The sequence below is a fragment of the Chaetodon trifascialis genome, chromosome 1 (assembly GCF_039877785.1).
Source record: "Chaetodon trifascialis isolate fChaTrf1 chromosome 1, fChaTrf1.hap1, whole genome shotgun sequence".
NCBI classification, from domain to species: domain Eukaryota; kingdom Metazoa; phylum Chordata; class Actinopteri; order Chaetodontiformes; family Chaetodontidae; genus Chaetodon; species Chaetodon trifascialis.
The window spans coordinates 16,922,063-16,936,965 of NC_092056.1; the positions used below are offsets into that span (position 1 = coordinate 16,922,063).

A 14,903-nucleotide genomic window follows, 5' to 3' on the forward strand; every position below is an offset into this window, starting at 1 on the left:
TGTTCTATTTCTTAGACTTGTTCACCTCATGAGTTATTCTATGTATGACTGCATGTGACAATAAATTTTGATTCGATTTGATTTTCTAGCTATATTTCTGCATGGTACAGGTAAGATCTTGAAGGGGCATTAACAATTTCTCTGTCTTCTCCATGAAATCTTCACTACAGTTCAGAAAAAACGGTATTGTTACTAAAAAATCATAGGTATTACTAGTAACATTAACAATGAGACAGTAAGGCAGCATGCACAATACCAGGACCCTGAAACTGAAGCAACTACATGGAGTTCAAAGAAGCAAATCTAATTTACTTCACTGATTTTCACAAAGTAGTTTCAGGCCATCTACAGTTCCTTTTCTGAAGTAAGACATGTCAAAACAAACAGATCTATGCTGTCATTTAGCCTCCACAGATTTGCAGGGAAGGAATATATGAACCTACAACACACTACAGCTGGTCTAATCTGAAGGGTAATAGTATGCAGTCACCCACTGAAAATGTGTATTACATAGTTTCCACTTTCATTACACAAATTACACAACATCAATTTGTCTGATGTGTGAAGAAAAGAGAGGTAATCCTCCTAAAAGTTTGTTATATGGTCCAATGAAACAATGGCAATATTTTGTTCTCTCGAAATGACTAAATAAGCTCGAGTGTAATGGAAACTGGAAACATACCATTTCAGCAAATGTAAAATTGCATGAATGCAAACTATCATCATCATTTTGTTTCCATGGAATGAATCCATCAATCATAAGCAGCCCAGTTGCGGCTGCTGAATACGAACAATAACAACCTGCTGCTGCTGTATGACCTGAGACTGTATTAATACCAAATCACGGCTACCGTTTCTCTCTTGTTTGTGTGTGCTGTGTAAAACATGAATGCAAAGGGAGCTGCTATTACATGCTGAGGCCTCAGCTACACATATGCATTGAGCTACATGTGAAGGACATCAATACAAAGACTGAGCACACTGAGGTCAGAGCGCTGCAGTGCCTTAGAAACTTGCTGCCATATTTCAGCCTTTTTTCCCTCAGTCGAATTTGAATACAACCATGGTTATAAGTGTCTGATGATAATTGTAATGAATGAGGGATATATCTATTAAGAACATACAGCACTTCATGATTTAATACCTGCACTGTTGGATTTTCTTACAAAGGGTCTGCATCAGTAGGGATGGAGCTTTGTCCATCATTTTGTCTGTCTGTTGTGTGTGTTGTTGAAATCCTTCCCTCTAGATCCCTCCCTGCTGTCCCTGAGGCTGTCCAGCTGAAACAACACCGAGTGGAGGACACTTAAGAGCCACGTTCTATCCTCTCTCACACACTCACACAGCGTCGCCAAAATCATAAGCCCTTCACTCATCCCGTGCCAAAACCTCTTCCTCGTGGCACGGAAATGTCAGCTGTGTTTGACAGCTGCTGCAATGAATTAGCCCAGTTTTTCCTACTTCATTGTTCATGTTTACCTCTTAGCTGCTTTTAGCTGAAATTGGAAGAAGAGAGGTCCATCAGTGCTGTCAGTCTGCGGGTGCCACCATATATATTCACCTGACACAAGATTGAAAAGACTGGGGTCCCACCTCTGGTGAAGTAGGGGGTCACCATGGCAACAGTCAAGATGAAAGGAAATTAGAGGGGGGGGCAGGAGAGATATTAAAACATCTTGTTTTTTTGTGTCAATGCCTTGTGTCCATATGTGCATATGTAGTTTGATACATGTATATAGGAACATGCATTCATTCATCATTTAGAAATATATGCAATAGCAAAATTCTGACGGTATGAGTGTGGCTGGCCTGCACTTGATGGTGATAACGGTCATTGTGACACACACAGTTGAGACAAGATGGAGTGTGAGGGTGAGGGTGAGAGGGGAGAGAGAGTTCTGTCCTCCAGACAGATGGCGGCGATGCTTTTTCTGATGACTGGGTCCCGGAGACAGGAGCGATCAGTCTGCTGGCAGCAGGCTAGCATATCCTGGGCTTTGTTCTCAGTAATCTGCTAACCTGTGGAGCCTCTGGACAGATGAGACACATTTAGAGGGTTGTGAGCAAGAACACAAGCCTTCTGATTGGGTACCAACAAAACCTCCTTCATTAACCTGGCTTGCACTGAGGATTTACACCTTTTTAAAAGGATTTAGCTGTGTGTGTGTGTGTGTGTGTGTGTGTGTGTGTGTGTGTGTGTGTGTGTGTGTGTGTGTGTGTGTGTGTGTGTGTGATGGGTGTATTGTGCAGAACAGCAAATATGGCTTTTGTAATAACAGTAGCAGTAGTAGGATTAAAAACATCCATCCATCCATCCATCCATCCATCCATCCATCCATCCATCCATCCATTGTCTATACCCGACTATCCCTTTTCGGGGTTGCGGGGGGGCTGGAGCCTATCCCAGCTGTCAGCAGCTGATTGCAGGGCAACATATACACACACAACCATTCATGCACACACTCACACCTAAGGACAATTTTTAGAGTTACCAATTAACCTAATGAGCATGTTTTTGGTCTGTGGGAGGAAGCTGGAGTACCCGGAGTGAACCCACGCATGCACGGGAAGAACATGCAAACTTCACACAGAAAGGCCCCGCCTTTTGAACCGGCGACCTTTTTGCTGTGAGGCACGCGCACCACTGCTGTCCCACCGTGCCGCCCGGATTAAAAACAGTAGTAAACAATAGAGCTGTCAGTCGTCAATAAGGATTTACATGGGAGCAGATTACAAACTGTCCCCCGTAAAACAGGCCCTGATGAATTCTGAGCCTGAATTCTCGACTGCAACACTTGAAATAATTCAGGTTATAGACAGACAAGACAATATTGTTGTTTGCGCAAAAGAGGGCAGCAGAGAGTGAGCTCTGAATCTAAGAATAACAGTCACCATATGGAGAGCCTCAGTGCACACATGCATGAAGTGCATCAGTTTGGTTCATCACACAGATGTACTTTCTCCTACACGTGGTGCATGTGCTCCGATCTTAAGCAGTATTATATATATGCGTGTGTGTGTGTGTGTGTGTGTGTGTGTGTGTGCATATGTGTATATATAGTCCAATTATTCCTTCCCATAAGTATAGACAGGAAATGCATTCATACAATCATTGAGTAGATAAATAGGTAAATTACATTTTAAAAAATGTTTAGGCTGATGGTTTATTCATGACACATTAAATGTATTGCATTTTTTGTAAAATGTTGAAGTTATTAAAATGTTTTAGAATAGAAATGCATCTTTAGAATTGATTTCATTTGATGTCATTGATGCAGTTAGTCTCAGCTAATGAAGCAGATAGAACTACTGTGATACTACACACACACACCTACACAAAAACGACACCTAGACACACTAATATGTGTATATGGGTGGTTGGGTGGGTGTTCATGAGGACGGAATGTGCATCAGTAGCTGAGCTAAGGGTCACTGGCAAAGGAAGACTACAGCACATCCAGTCACACATTCACTCCATGTGACCTGCCACTGTGTGAGCAAGAGAGTCTGAGAGACATGAGAGAGTGCTTTGGGGCAGAAGCCAGACACACAGAGAGGTGTGTGAGAGTGCAGCAGTATAATTATTTCATGAGACCTGTTGTGAGTGCTCTGCACCTCAAGGCAACAGGCCTTATGGAGATGTAGCCATCAGGGTGAAAATGATACGATTCAGGTTCCCATAAGGCAGGCAGACAGAGAGAGGACAACTTAAATATACACACAGCGTTCTCACCCACAAGCAGATGGGTATGCATACACAAGCTTGCTGTGTTTTCACGTTCATGCACGACTGCTGCTTCGTGCCTGATGCGTCAAATCTCCGGCACCCATCTGCAGGAAGAGACATCCCCTATCAAGCAAACAAAAATTTGTTCTGACAGCAGTCACGTTTTGCTGAATCACTCATGCGCCCGGTCCTGCTCCTTTACACCAAAGAGAGTTTTTGTTTGGAAATGAGGGTGGAGTTGGGACTTAATGGCATCACTTCCTGTGACAAAGTGTCAATGACGCCCAAGCAGGGGTGACAATTGTGAGGAGGAAGAGAGGGGTGATAAGTCACCCCACTGTGTATTTACGGGCGAACAAGCTTTGGCTTCGGCTCCTGTTACAGATACTGTGCTGAGACATCCTTTCTTAGCGCTGTTGACTACCATTAAGGGTGACCTTCTTCTTTTGCTGCTTCCCTCTTTCTCTCTCTCTAGCACACCCTTATTCACTTACAAAGACACACACAGACACATGCTCCCCTTGTATGCTTTATGTGAACCAGGACGTTAATCTAATTGAATGGTTTTACCCACAGGTCCCAGGGGACTACAGTCACTCCCAGTATACATTCGGTGCAACTACCACTACTTTAAAAATGTCACGCACGACAAACGCACACAGCTCAACCAACTCAGACATTTTAAATTTTTTTCCTTTCCTTTCCTATTTCTTCATTCATGACACAGCCTCAGCCCCACCTCTTGGCTCCTGTCCATTTATGTACTTTCCTGCTTCTTAAAATCTAAAAAGCATCTTGTTTGTGGGTCACAATATCCAATCGAGTGGGTGCAATGCTACAGCCCCTCTCTCACTTAAATCCAACATCCAGCCACCACCTGACACCCCTGTCTACATGCTTATATGAGCCACAGGTTTGAGGCTCTTTTTCATGTTTTTGAACCCTTAGATCCAGCTGAAGAAGATCTTAATGCTACAGTACACAATATTATTCTTCTTATGTTCATTCAACATCAGTGCCCCACATCACAAATACTCTTCTGTGAATAGGAACAAATTCCTGCAAACAGATTCTTGTGGATTCTTGTGTTATTGCAGCATATTAATGTGGTTTTGGACCATATAATATTTTGGTAGCCACCTACTTTATTCCAATGTCTGCATACGTTGGCCCTGTAATACATACTTTATCACTGACACATCACTGAGGTAAGCTGATCATTTCCCACATAGACATTTACTCAGTTTTCTATACCACTCTCTGTTTATTTGGCTTAATACACTTCAGCCACCATGGCGCCTGTTATAGGCACTGTGTCAGAAGTGTTGCTACCTGCACTGACTGAAGACAAAATCCCTCCAATATCCACAATAAGTTACCTAGCTTGGTGTGTCAGACAGGCCATTTTTAGAGTGGCAGACCTGTCAGCTGGGAACTGATTATGCTTTATGTGCCACTGATTATCTCCTCTCTCCACATGGTCTTCAGTTCATGTGTGCATGCACTCTGATGTGTGCTTTTATATATAAGCACCTACCAAGTTGGTCTATCCACCTGTTTGTCAGCACGATGCTTTCTGTTTATCCATCTTAGGTCAGACAGACATGATGCAGAGCTGATGAAAGGATGGAAGCAGTCTGGATTATTTATTACTGTGCCTCAAGCCCAGAATTCTTCCCCAGTGTCAGCGCAAGAAATTTACTGTGTCTGCAGTGGCCTGAATGCTCATTGCATTATTATAATACGAGATACAGTCCAGAAGGACAGTGAGAGCATAGAGAGTGAGGGAGGGAAGTGAAGAAAGTGTGGACAGAGGGAGAAGGAGAGAAATGAACAGAATGTACAAAGAACATTTAATTCATTAGAGAGCATCAACAAATGCATGGATGAGAAGCAGGCTGGAGACTGAATAGTGCATAAAGAGGAGAAAATGAAAACAGTGGAGACTTAAAGATAAAGAATGGGATGTACACTTCAAAAGGAGGAAGGAAATGTCAAGCTGTACTTTTTGTTTTATTCAAAGCAATATTTCCTGGTGCATTGAGTCGAGTTGTGTTTAATAAATGGACTGAAAATGGTAAATGGACTCTATTTGTATGGGGCTTTTATAGTCTGATGACCACTCAAAGCCCTTTTACAGTTCACCCATTTGTACAGCGACTAAACCTCCTGCTCATTATGAGTGTTATCCATTCACACACATTCACACACCAATGGCACAGCATCGGGGCAATATTGGGGTTCGGTATCTTGCCTGAAGATGCTTCGACATGTAGACTGCCGAGGCCAGGAATCAAACCACCTACCTTCTGATAAGTGGACGACCGCTCTGAGCCACAGTCGTGTTTAATACACAAGGTCTGGTAGACCTGGGAGATCAGCAGCAGCATACTAATCAGTCATGGATGGTGGAGAGGAATGCCCGTACAGCTCTTTGAATTCACGTCTCGTGCGTAATGGACCAAACTGCTATTTTTCAGGATATTTTTCCATTCATTTTATTTTTTCAATTTTATTCCATTTGCTGCATATGAAATAACATCTGTCACAGAGTAGCTTGGCCAATATGATGGCTCTAGCATTTTTGTCTGTGCAGTTTACAAGCATTGTTGCAACATAGAGAAAAGGTCTACATAATCTGAGTCATCTTACCACGATTTAGGCTTATTCTTACCAAAATACAGCAGAGAACATGTATGGGTCAATTCTTTGTTTTTCTGGAAGTGCTTGTGTCACAACTCATACATAAGCTTATCTGCCTACAGTGTGGTATGCAGCTATGGCACACGGCCATTATTTTGTCGGGAAAAGCATTTCCTCGGAAGCCTCCCCAACTTACTTCATTTGCCATGTCTAAATATGGTGTGTGGGGAAACAAGTCATCTTTCATTGTCATAAATAAATACTTGTACTCGAGATAGTGGAAACTTCCACTGGGAGCTCTACACAAAAGCCAGAAAAGCTTCCCAGATCCAGATGAGTTCATTTTGAGTGTGTGTGTGTTTGTTTGTCTAACTTAACGAAGCTGTAATGTCGTGGATATTTGCTTTAGACAAGTATGGTTGACCTACTAATGCTGTCAGCTCTCACATGAACGGGACAAAAGTTAAACCTGCAATTTCTTCTGTCTGCTGCAGTTCCTGCTACATCTTAGGCTGCCACCTCCATCAATATTTCATATTGTCTATATTTCATGACTCTCTGTGAACTGTTATGAAACTATAAAAACACACATATGACTTTATCATGTGAGGCTGAACTTCACATGTTATAAATGTACATGCATGTGTGGTTTTGGGACATGATATCCACATCCTTTCACATGTGAATTGTTTGGGTTCACGTGTGCTTTTATAAAGCTTTATAGCAAAAGATGGGGAAATGCATTAAAATTACAGTTAAGTATAGAAAGTTTAAAACTTGAATAAGGCAATACACACTCAGAGGAGCAAATTAGTTAAATTAAAAAAAAGTGTATTGATTACAAAAAGAAAAAAAAGATGGTGGGAGGGGGAGAAAAGAAAAGTGCTGTAAAGAGGGAAATAAAATGAGAAGTCATGCAGGCTGTTTGACAAAGACTCAGTTTGACTCCTGCCACACCTGATTTTATGCTCTTTGGGGGTGAATCGATGTAAGCGTGTGTGTGCGAGAGTGTGTTAAGAGACGTGAGAGAGGAAAGCAACATGATGGGTGATTTAGTAGAATATAAAAAAGGAAGAATGCAAAAGAAACAGCTGTGGTTAAAGGAATAGGAAGGTCAGCTGTGTAAGAAGACATTCAAAACAACATAATGAATTTTCCAAAGATGTAAAGGATCATTTAGTCAATTAATTATTCAGGTCCAGTGCTCACTGAGATGAGGTCGTGGCCGTGCCCTGCACTGCAGCCCTGGCTGCTGCTGAGTCAGGATTAATCTCATGGCACAACATTTGCCCAAATGCATCACATGAATGATTCAAACTGAAATCATGAAACATATTTGTGTGCACCAACTTGGCCACATTATTGGAGCCGGAGGACACACTTTGGATGAGAGGGTAGGAGCTACGCAGGTGGCATGAAAATGGCTCTGCGGCTGCAGTCTCATAATGCCAGACGCCCAAGGGAGAGAACAATCACAACGTCATCATCACATGAACACAGCAGTTATATAAGCAGCTGTTGTTACACAGCGTGACAATGTTTCCTGATTAACACCACTTGGTAATTACACAGACAAGCATACAACCCATGCACTTAGCTGATATATAGTATGATGTGATAGGATACATGCTCATGCCCAAAGTCAGTTTTGCTGTAAAAACAGTGACTGATGGTTATACATTAAATTTATCTTACAAATAGTCAGATAAAATACAGATAAGACATATGTGCCAGACTGCAGTCCAATGAAACTATGCATGTCTTAATTTTCTGCTTCACCACTCACTCACATTTTTTGAACACTCTTTATCTTAATACAAGGGCAATTATGTCACTTCAAGCAAGTTGCTGAGTAGCTCTAACCGTAGAATTAAATCGGCGTCTCGCAGCAGGGTTTTCTTGAATGGCCATATGGATTCACACTGATTGGTTGCTGAAATGCTGAATGCAGAGCAGCTGCAAATTCTCAGGATGCCTTCGACACAACCATTAGTAAGCAAAGTTGAACTCAACTTCCAGACTGTGGGCCAGCACCACTCAGTCATCACTGCCTTGGGTTTACATGAAGATTAAGCAGGATCATGTTCCTAATCTGACACTGACCCATACACTTGTACAACATATAGCTTTTACATGTGCAGACTGAGTCTTGCATGCAGCACCCTTAGTTAATCCTGTTAGCTTCCCAAATAAAAAACCCTCCAGTATTAGACTTAACTTTGCATCAGTATTACATTACAGTGCCATTATCAGCCATTTAATTCCTTTAATGAAAGAGTTGGGGCTTTGTTAATGGACTCTAGAGACTGTGGCTTTATTCGACTGCATGCCAGTTGGCTTATTTCCTCCATAAGAATGACTTGCGCTATTTACAGACACAGCTGGTCTGATTGTTAGAAGGAAAGAGGCTGCAGCTTGATCGTGTTTTTGGTATTTGCCAACCAAGATACTTCGCATCATAAACAGAACAGAAAGTGTGTTCTGCTTACAAGCAGAGAAGGTGGACCCAAACCCTGAACTCTGAACAGGGAGACAGATGTGGAATAAAAAAAAAGGTAACAGTTTAATAAATATTCAGAAATGTGCAACAGACAAGTCTGGTAGATCCTCAAACAAAAGGGGATGACAAGAAAGTGATCAGATTGGAGGAGAATCAAGATCCAGAGTCGTCACGGGGGACAGAGTGACAGAGCGAGGACTGGAGTCAACCTGGACACAAAAAACAGCAGTCAGGGAGCAGGCAAGCAGAGGGGAAGGAAAACACTAAAACTGCATAACTATGCATGACCACATGTGAGGTCAAGGTGAGTGGGTGTTTTATAATGATTGCATTTTACGGTTGTTCATTTTTTAAAGAAAGACTTGCTCTTCATATGAATTATTTTAAAACAGCTGGTTAGAGTAAAGCTAAACAAACAGCTGCATTAACTCTGTGTGTAGTTAAATAGCTGCACTAGCCTTAAGTTACACTTCATACTCTATACTGTCTTATCATTTGCTTCTTATACACTCTGTTATATTCTGCTTATTGCCCCTCTGCTCAGCTCTCCTGCGCTTCTTCCTGCTTCAAGCTCCAACCCCTCCCATTCACAAACAGAGGGGGCGTGGTGTCAGACTGTAATCGATTCAAGGACATGTCTGCAGCCATGTGTACAATGGCGATGGCTACAGCCCACTGCAGTGTGCTGCTTCATGAATGAGGACCAGCTGCAGCCATTTGCAAATGAGATGCTCAGCTGGTCTAATAGTCAGACACCTTGGACACACACACACACACACACACACACACACACACACACGAACAGCTCTGCAGTCAGACACTGCACATACATCACAGTAATATTTTATATTATAGTAACAGACACTGTCGGTTTCCTAAAGTCTAAGAGATGGCATTTTCTAATGAAGGGTCTGATTATGACATTATGCAACAAATTGTCAGCATTGTTCACATAATACAGAATGCAGTGGGAGAAATGAATGAAAGGCTGTGGTATAGAGATAATTTGGTTGATTTGGTTTCCGTCACAAATGCCTTTATTAACCATTGTTTTAACAAAATATAGGTTACCTTAAAAACTAAACATAACAATAAATGTATGCTACAGCTGTACGTGCAAGAGTGGTTAGCATTCTCTGCAAAAAGAGAAAAGATATACACAGCACAGATGAACAGTCAGATGACTGCAGATGTTATAACACAAAAGGGGTTGCATAGGATTTACAAAACCAAGAAACTCACTTAAAACAACTCAGTGCCATACAATGGTTATACATAAGACAGATGTGATTTAGGCTTTCCACAGTGAGAGAAAAGAGAAGGACAACGAATGGAAAACACCTTGGTTAGTAGCTATTCACAGGAGAAGCTTCCTTACTGTATATATATTGACCTGCAACCCTGCCTCTTTCCTTTTTCTCACTCAGTGCATGAGACCTGCTTTGACAGGGTGCGTTACAATCGTAAGTCGCTCATGATAAAAGTTATCAAACACCAAAGTGCATCTCGCGTTATCTACCTTGTCCAGGTATGTGCCTTTATCATTGTCTAGAGTCACATGTTTTCATCCATCTACAATCACATTATTTCTTAACAAACAAGCACTTGCATTCTTCCAGCGTTGCTTAATGTCTCTAAGTAAACTCATTTTAATAAGGCAGTGTACACCTACAACTGTGCACAGGGGGCTTCCAATATGTTAATTTCATTCAGAAATATTGCACACATGGTATATATTTCATATTTCAGGGGAAATTCTGCAATATCTCACTGATAAAACATCGTTTTGGTAGTGGCATTGCCAGTTTAACATCCAGCCTTTTTTTCAGTCATCTCAAAGAAAGATCTAATCATTAAATTTAATACTAAGTGTGCTTTAGAATTTCATTCAGTTCGGGCTCATATTTTATCTTCCAATGTCACAGGGTCATCAGATAACAAACCTTTACCCTTCACATCTCTCAATTCCGCTTTTAAAATGCTTCAGTATACACACAACATAGAACAGTAATAGGAAGACATTCAATATGAAACATTAACACATTTACATACACATCTATATATCAGTGAGTTCTGATGCAAAATGTTATGTTTACATTGAGGTGAAAATCGAAACAGACCAGAAGCCCTTCATGTTCTCTGTGGTTGGGATGCACCAATAGCAACAGTAGTTTGGACAATACCAGGTTAAAAGGAGTCACTGGTATATACACTTTCTGGAGACTTAAACCAAAGAGTCACATGAAATGGAACATAGTGAAAGCAACATACTGAGACAGTCATTTGTGTTACTCAGTCCCAAACTGTACAGTGTTGATGAAACAGAGCAAATCTCATCAAATGTTAAAATCTAAACAACACAGTCTGTGATGGCAGTGGCTGATTGGTATTGATGCATCTCTCTGTACCCACAGTTGCCTCAGCCTGGATAATGCTTTCTGGTATCACATGGCATGGAAGCTTTAACAAAGTTTACACAGACCAAAGCAGATAACATGCCACTGATTCACCAACACACAGTAAGCTCTGCCGTGGCAAGACCTTTTATATCCACGTTGTATTCAAATAAACAGGTGAGTGAGAGAAACCTACCTCTGTACACGGTAAAGCTAAATGTTGTGAAAGCATTTATCAGCTCAGCTGGCCGCCTCTGACTTCAGCAAAACTTCTATTCTAACATCAGGTACAGCATGTAAGTTTCAAAACAAACCATTTCAGACATGGAGGCAAACATTACTGATGGCTTCACAGTGGAGCTGCTCCAAAACCTAAGTGGTTACAGGAATAGTCTTTATCCACATCCCAACCTGATGGTCTCATTAAATGGAAAGCCTCCCTCTGAGGCCACAGTGATGTAAACAAAGGACAAAGTGATGTTCAGCTCACAGTCAGAGCATAGGAATTAAAAGCACCCTGGCTTCTGTTCCTCCACTTGCTGAACTGGAGGCTCAGCTTTCTACATGCCCACAAACAATGTTATTATCATACACCTAAAAAAAAAAAAAAAAAGCCTGATGAATATTTGCATTTCAGTAAACTTGTTTGCCTACAGCATGCAAGCCTGGATCACAAGTGATCGAGTGCAGGTTCAGACGACTACTCCCCAATGAATGAATAAAAACGTATAGATGTTACATAAGCTGTTGTCTGGAGAGGGCAGACTGGTTGTATAACATCAATCAAGGCCTGTGGTATGGAAACGAAGTAATCAGACAACAGTTTGCCACTCATGAGGTTCAAACCACTTAGGTCATGTGGGCACAAGGAGCAGCACTAATCTTGCACAGTGGTGACTGAGGATAGAAGCCGGTTAAACACAGTCGTCCGTGTATTAGCTACTTTGTCTGTAGACAACACTGCTCTGTGAAAAACAGAGGTACACAGTGCAAACAAGAACATTAGAATACGCATCGTGTTATGAATACTCAAATGTACAATAACACTTTTCTGTTTGAATGTATCTGCTAGAAAATAATTACTGTGAAAATAACATCTGTCTAATAATGATCAGCCTGAAGAAGAAGAGTCTGAGGTAAATTTAACCTTGCAATCAGCTACGAGATGTATTGTCCTTGAGGGGGGACAAACATCAAGGGGTTCACTCAGGAAAGACCGTCCTATCAGAGCCCATTCTTTTGAAATATCGTCTTTATGATTTGATGGATATGTGCATGATGTGGGTAATTTGGGGACTTCTTTTTCTAGAGTTCCACTTTGGACTCTGGTGAGTCCTCTTTGATTTCTGAGTTTGATAAAATATTTAATCTTTTTTAATTCAACAAAAAAAATACAATGGGTGTTGAATAGTTTCAAAATATATGGTTTATGATGAAGTATGGTGTCCCTGGATTAGAAGCCTACAGGTATATAGACACTAGCTAATTCCCAGAGCCTGTAGGCCTTTTAAAATGTAAGTTGATGATGATAACCATCTAATGCATTTAGTATGTTCAAGCCTAGTGAAGAAAATATTGTTCAGCATTCAACACACAATGTCCCACATCATGGCTTAAAATAAGGCATTTTGCAATGGCCCGGCAGTGGGAAATTATACATTGAATTTTTTTGAATTAGATGACCTGCCATCATCTCAGCAGGACGTGTGTGTATGTATGTGGTATGTGTATGCCCCCCCCCCCCCAACCTGCAGGGGACCACCCCAGGAGTACGCTACTGGATACTAGGTTCACTCAGCATCTTATATCAGCTAAAAATGTGATGCTCTCTGCTTTTCATTAAGCCAGTGTTTTGCACACGAGCAAAATAAACTGATAATTTAAACATACCAAATTAATTCACAGCATCTCCTGGAAGGAACAGTGATGCCTAAAGTCGGCATTGCCCGGCACGTTTTCCGTGGCACGTGTTTCTACATTACATAACGTGAACAGAACATGCCCTCCCAAAGGGCACCAGGCTCTACAGCGCCCTGACATCAAGGCAATTAATCTCACAGCATCCCACACCGGGCACCTATCAAAGGCTTGCACAGTACTCTTCACCACTCATTCTGCTACCAAATATTTGAATTGTTGTGGGAAATTGTTTTCAGTGTCACGGCGTTTGTGTATCCGACGACGGCAGAAAATAAGAATCTTAAACAGGCTACAGTCACAATTAAGGTACCCGGGGATCAGTTACGCGTATATTACGCACACAGTGTGCCACTGCAGACGGCAAAGCTCAGATAAAGTGAATCCATCCATTCTCCCATTCCCGCGGCGGGGACATCTTGAACCGGTGACGCCGCACTTTGTAGTTGTTCCCGTTATTATTGTCCCAGAACTCTTGGCCGCCGACACAGTATTTGATTGCAAACTGCAATGTGCCTCCGTTGTCGAGGTAGGTGGGCATGACGATCTTGAAGCGGAACTTATCAGTGACACCGTCGCTTGAGCTAGGCACATAGGACGCCAAACTGTCCATAAATGTGATCCAGTTGTTTAGAGAATACCGCAAAGAGACGCTTTTTTCGAAAGCCAGATTCAACACGCGCACAAACCCGGAGAGGCTGAACTCGTCCGCCTCAACGCTCTCCAACAGCACTTTCACCTCTCTCACTTTCTGCTCAAATCCGGGTAGTGTGCCTGGGTTGGTGAACTGCAACTCCATGAACACAGACTGCGCGGGAGGCCGGGGGAATTTTGTTTCCAAGTGATTAAGGTGGAGGGGTCCTTTGGGGAGTTTTGCCAATATGCGCTCCGGGACCTCTGGCACATCTGTGTCGTCAAAGTGCTTCACTGAAATGAGCTCCAGGCCCAGGGAGTCGGCGAAGCGGACCTTTTTCTGACTGCTTGGACTTCTGCTGCGGGAGATCTCTAACTTTGCTCTCTCTGTGGGTGTGGGCAGCGACTTGCACCTCCGACGCAGACTTGGACTCTGTGGCGGCTTGAGGAAGATCTCTCTGCCCCGCGGTCTCTCGTCCACCACGGGGCTCTCGATGGGCTCGCAAGTACCGTTCAACATGTCAAGATCCTCCCCATCTTCAAGCCGAGGGTTCGCCGCGGCCAGGCTTCCAAACAGCCCAGCTATGCAGCTGTAGTTCCTCGGCAGACAATTCTTTGGGGGCAGCATGACCACGACACTATGCGAAGACTCCGCTTCCATAAAACGCAGCAGATCCTGCAGCACAGAGCCGGAGTGGTCGTGATGGCAGAGACCGGCGTGTCAAGAGATGGAGCCGTCAGGTGTCAGTGTTCCCCCTCGCGGATAGGTGCTCCAGCTGCGTCAGACGCTGACACTCTGCAGCTCTGGACCAATAAACCAAGCTGCGGATGTGCGCCAGCAAAGTGCGAGTTTGCTCCTGCAGATGTCTCTTTTTACATTTCGGCGTGTGAAAAATATGTCCCACTGGCAGTTTATTGCAAAAAGAATACAAAGAGAGCACTTTCCTCTTCGCAGCGACCACCGCTCGGCTCCATTTTCAAGTGATGAACCAGCAGTGTACTCTCTCATATTATATAAACCTGCAAGGGCCAGTTTGACGTCTGCAGGAGCTCTACGTGCAGAACTGAACGTAGCAACTAACCAAAA

At 42.6% G+C, this 14,903-nt stretch overlaps 1 protein-coding gene across 1 annotated transcript; it reads right to left on the minus strand.

The window, feature by feature from the left end:
- Positions 1 to 9,869: 9,869 nt before the first annotated feature.
- Positions 9,870 to 14,778, minus strand: LOC139335257 (protein phosphatase 1 regulatory subunit 3E). Its single transcript, XM_070968775.1, has one exon. It carries the CDS (start codon positions 14,475 to 14,477, stop codon positions 13,554 to 13,556), a length of 924 nt encoding a protein of 307 aa, XP_070824876.1. The 5' UTR covers positions 14,478 to 14,778; the 3' UTR covers positions 9,870 to 13,553.
- Positions 14,779 to 14,903: the final 125 nt, after the last annotated feature.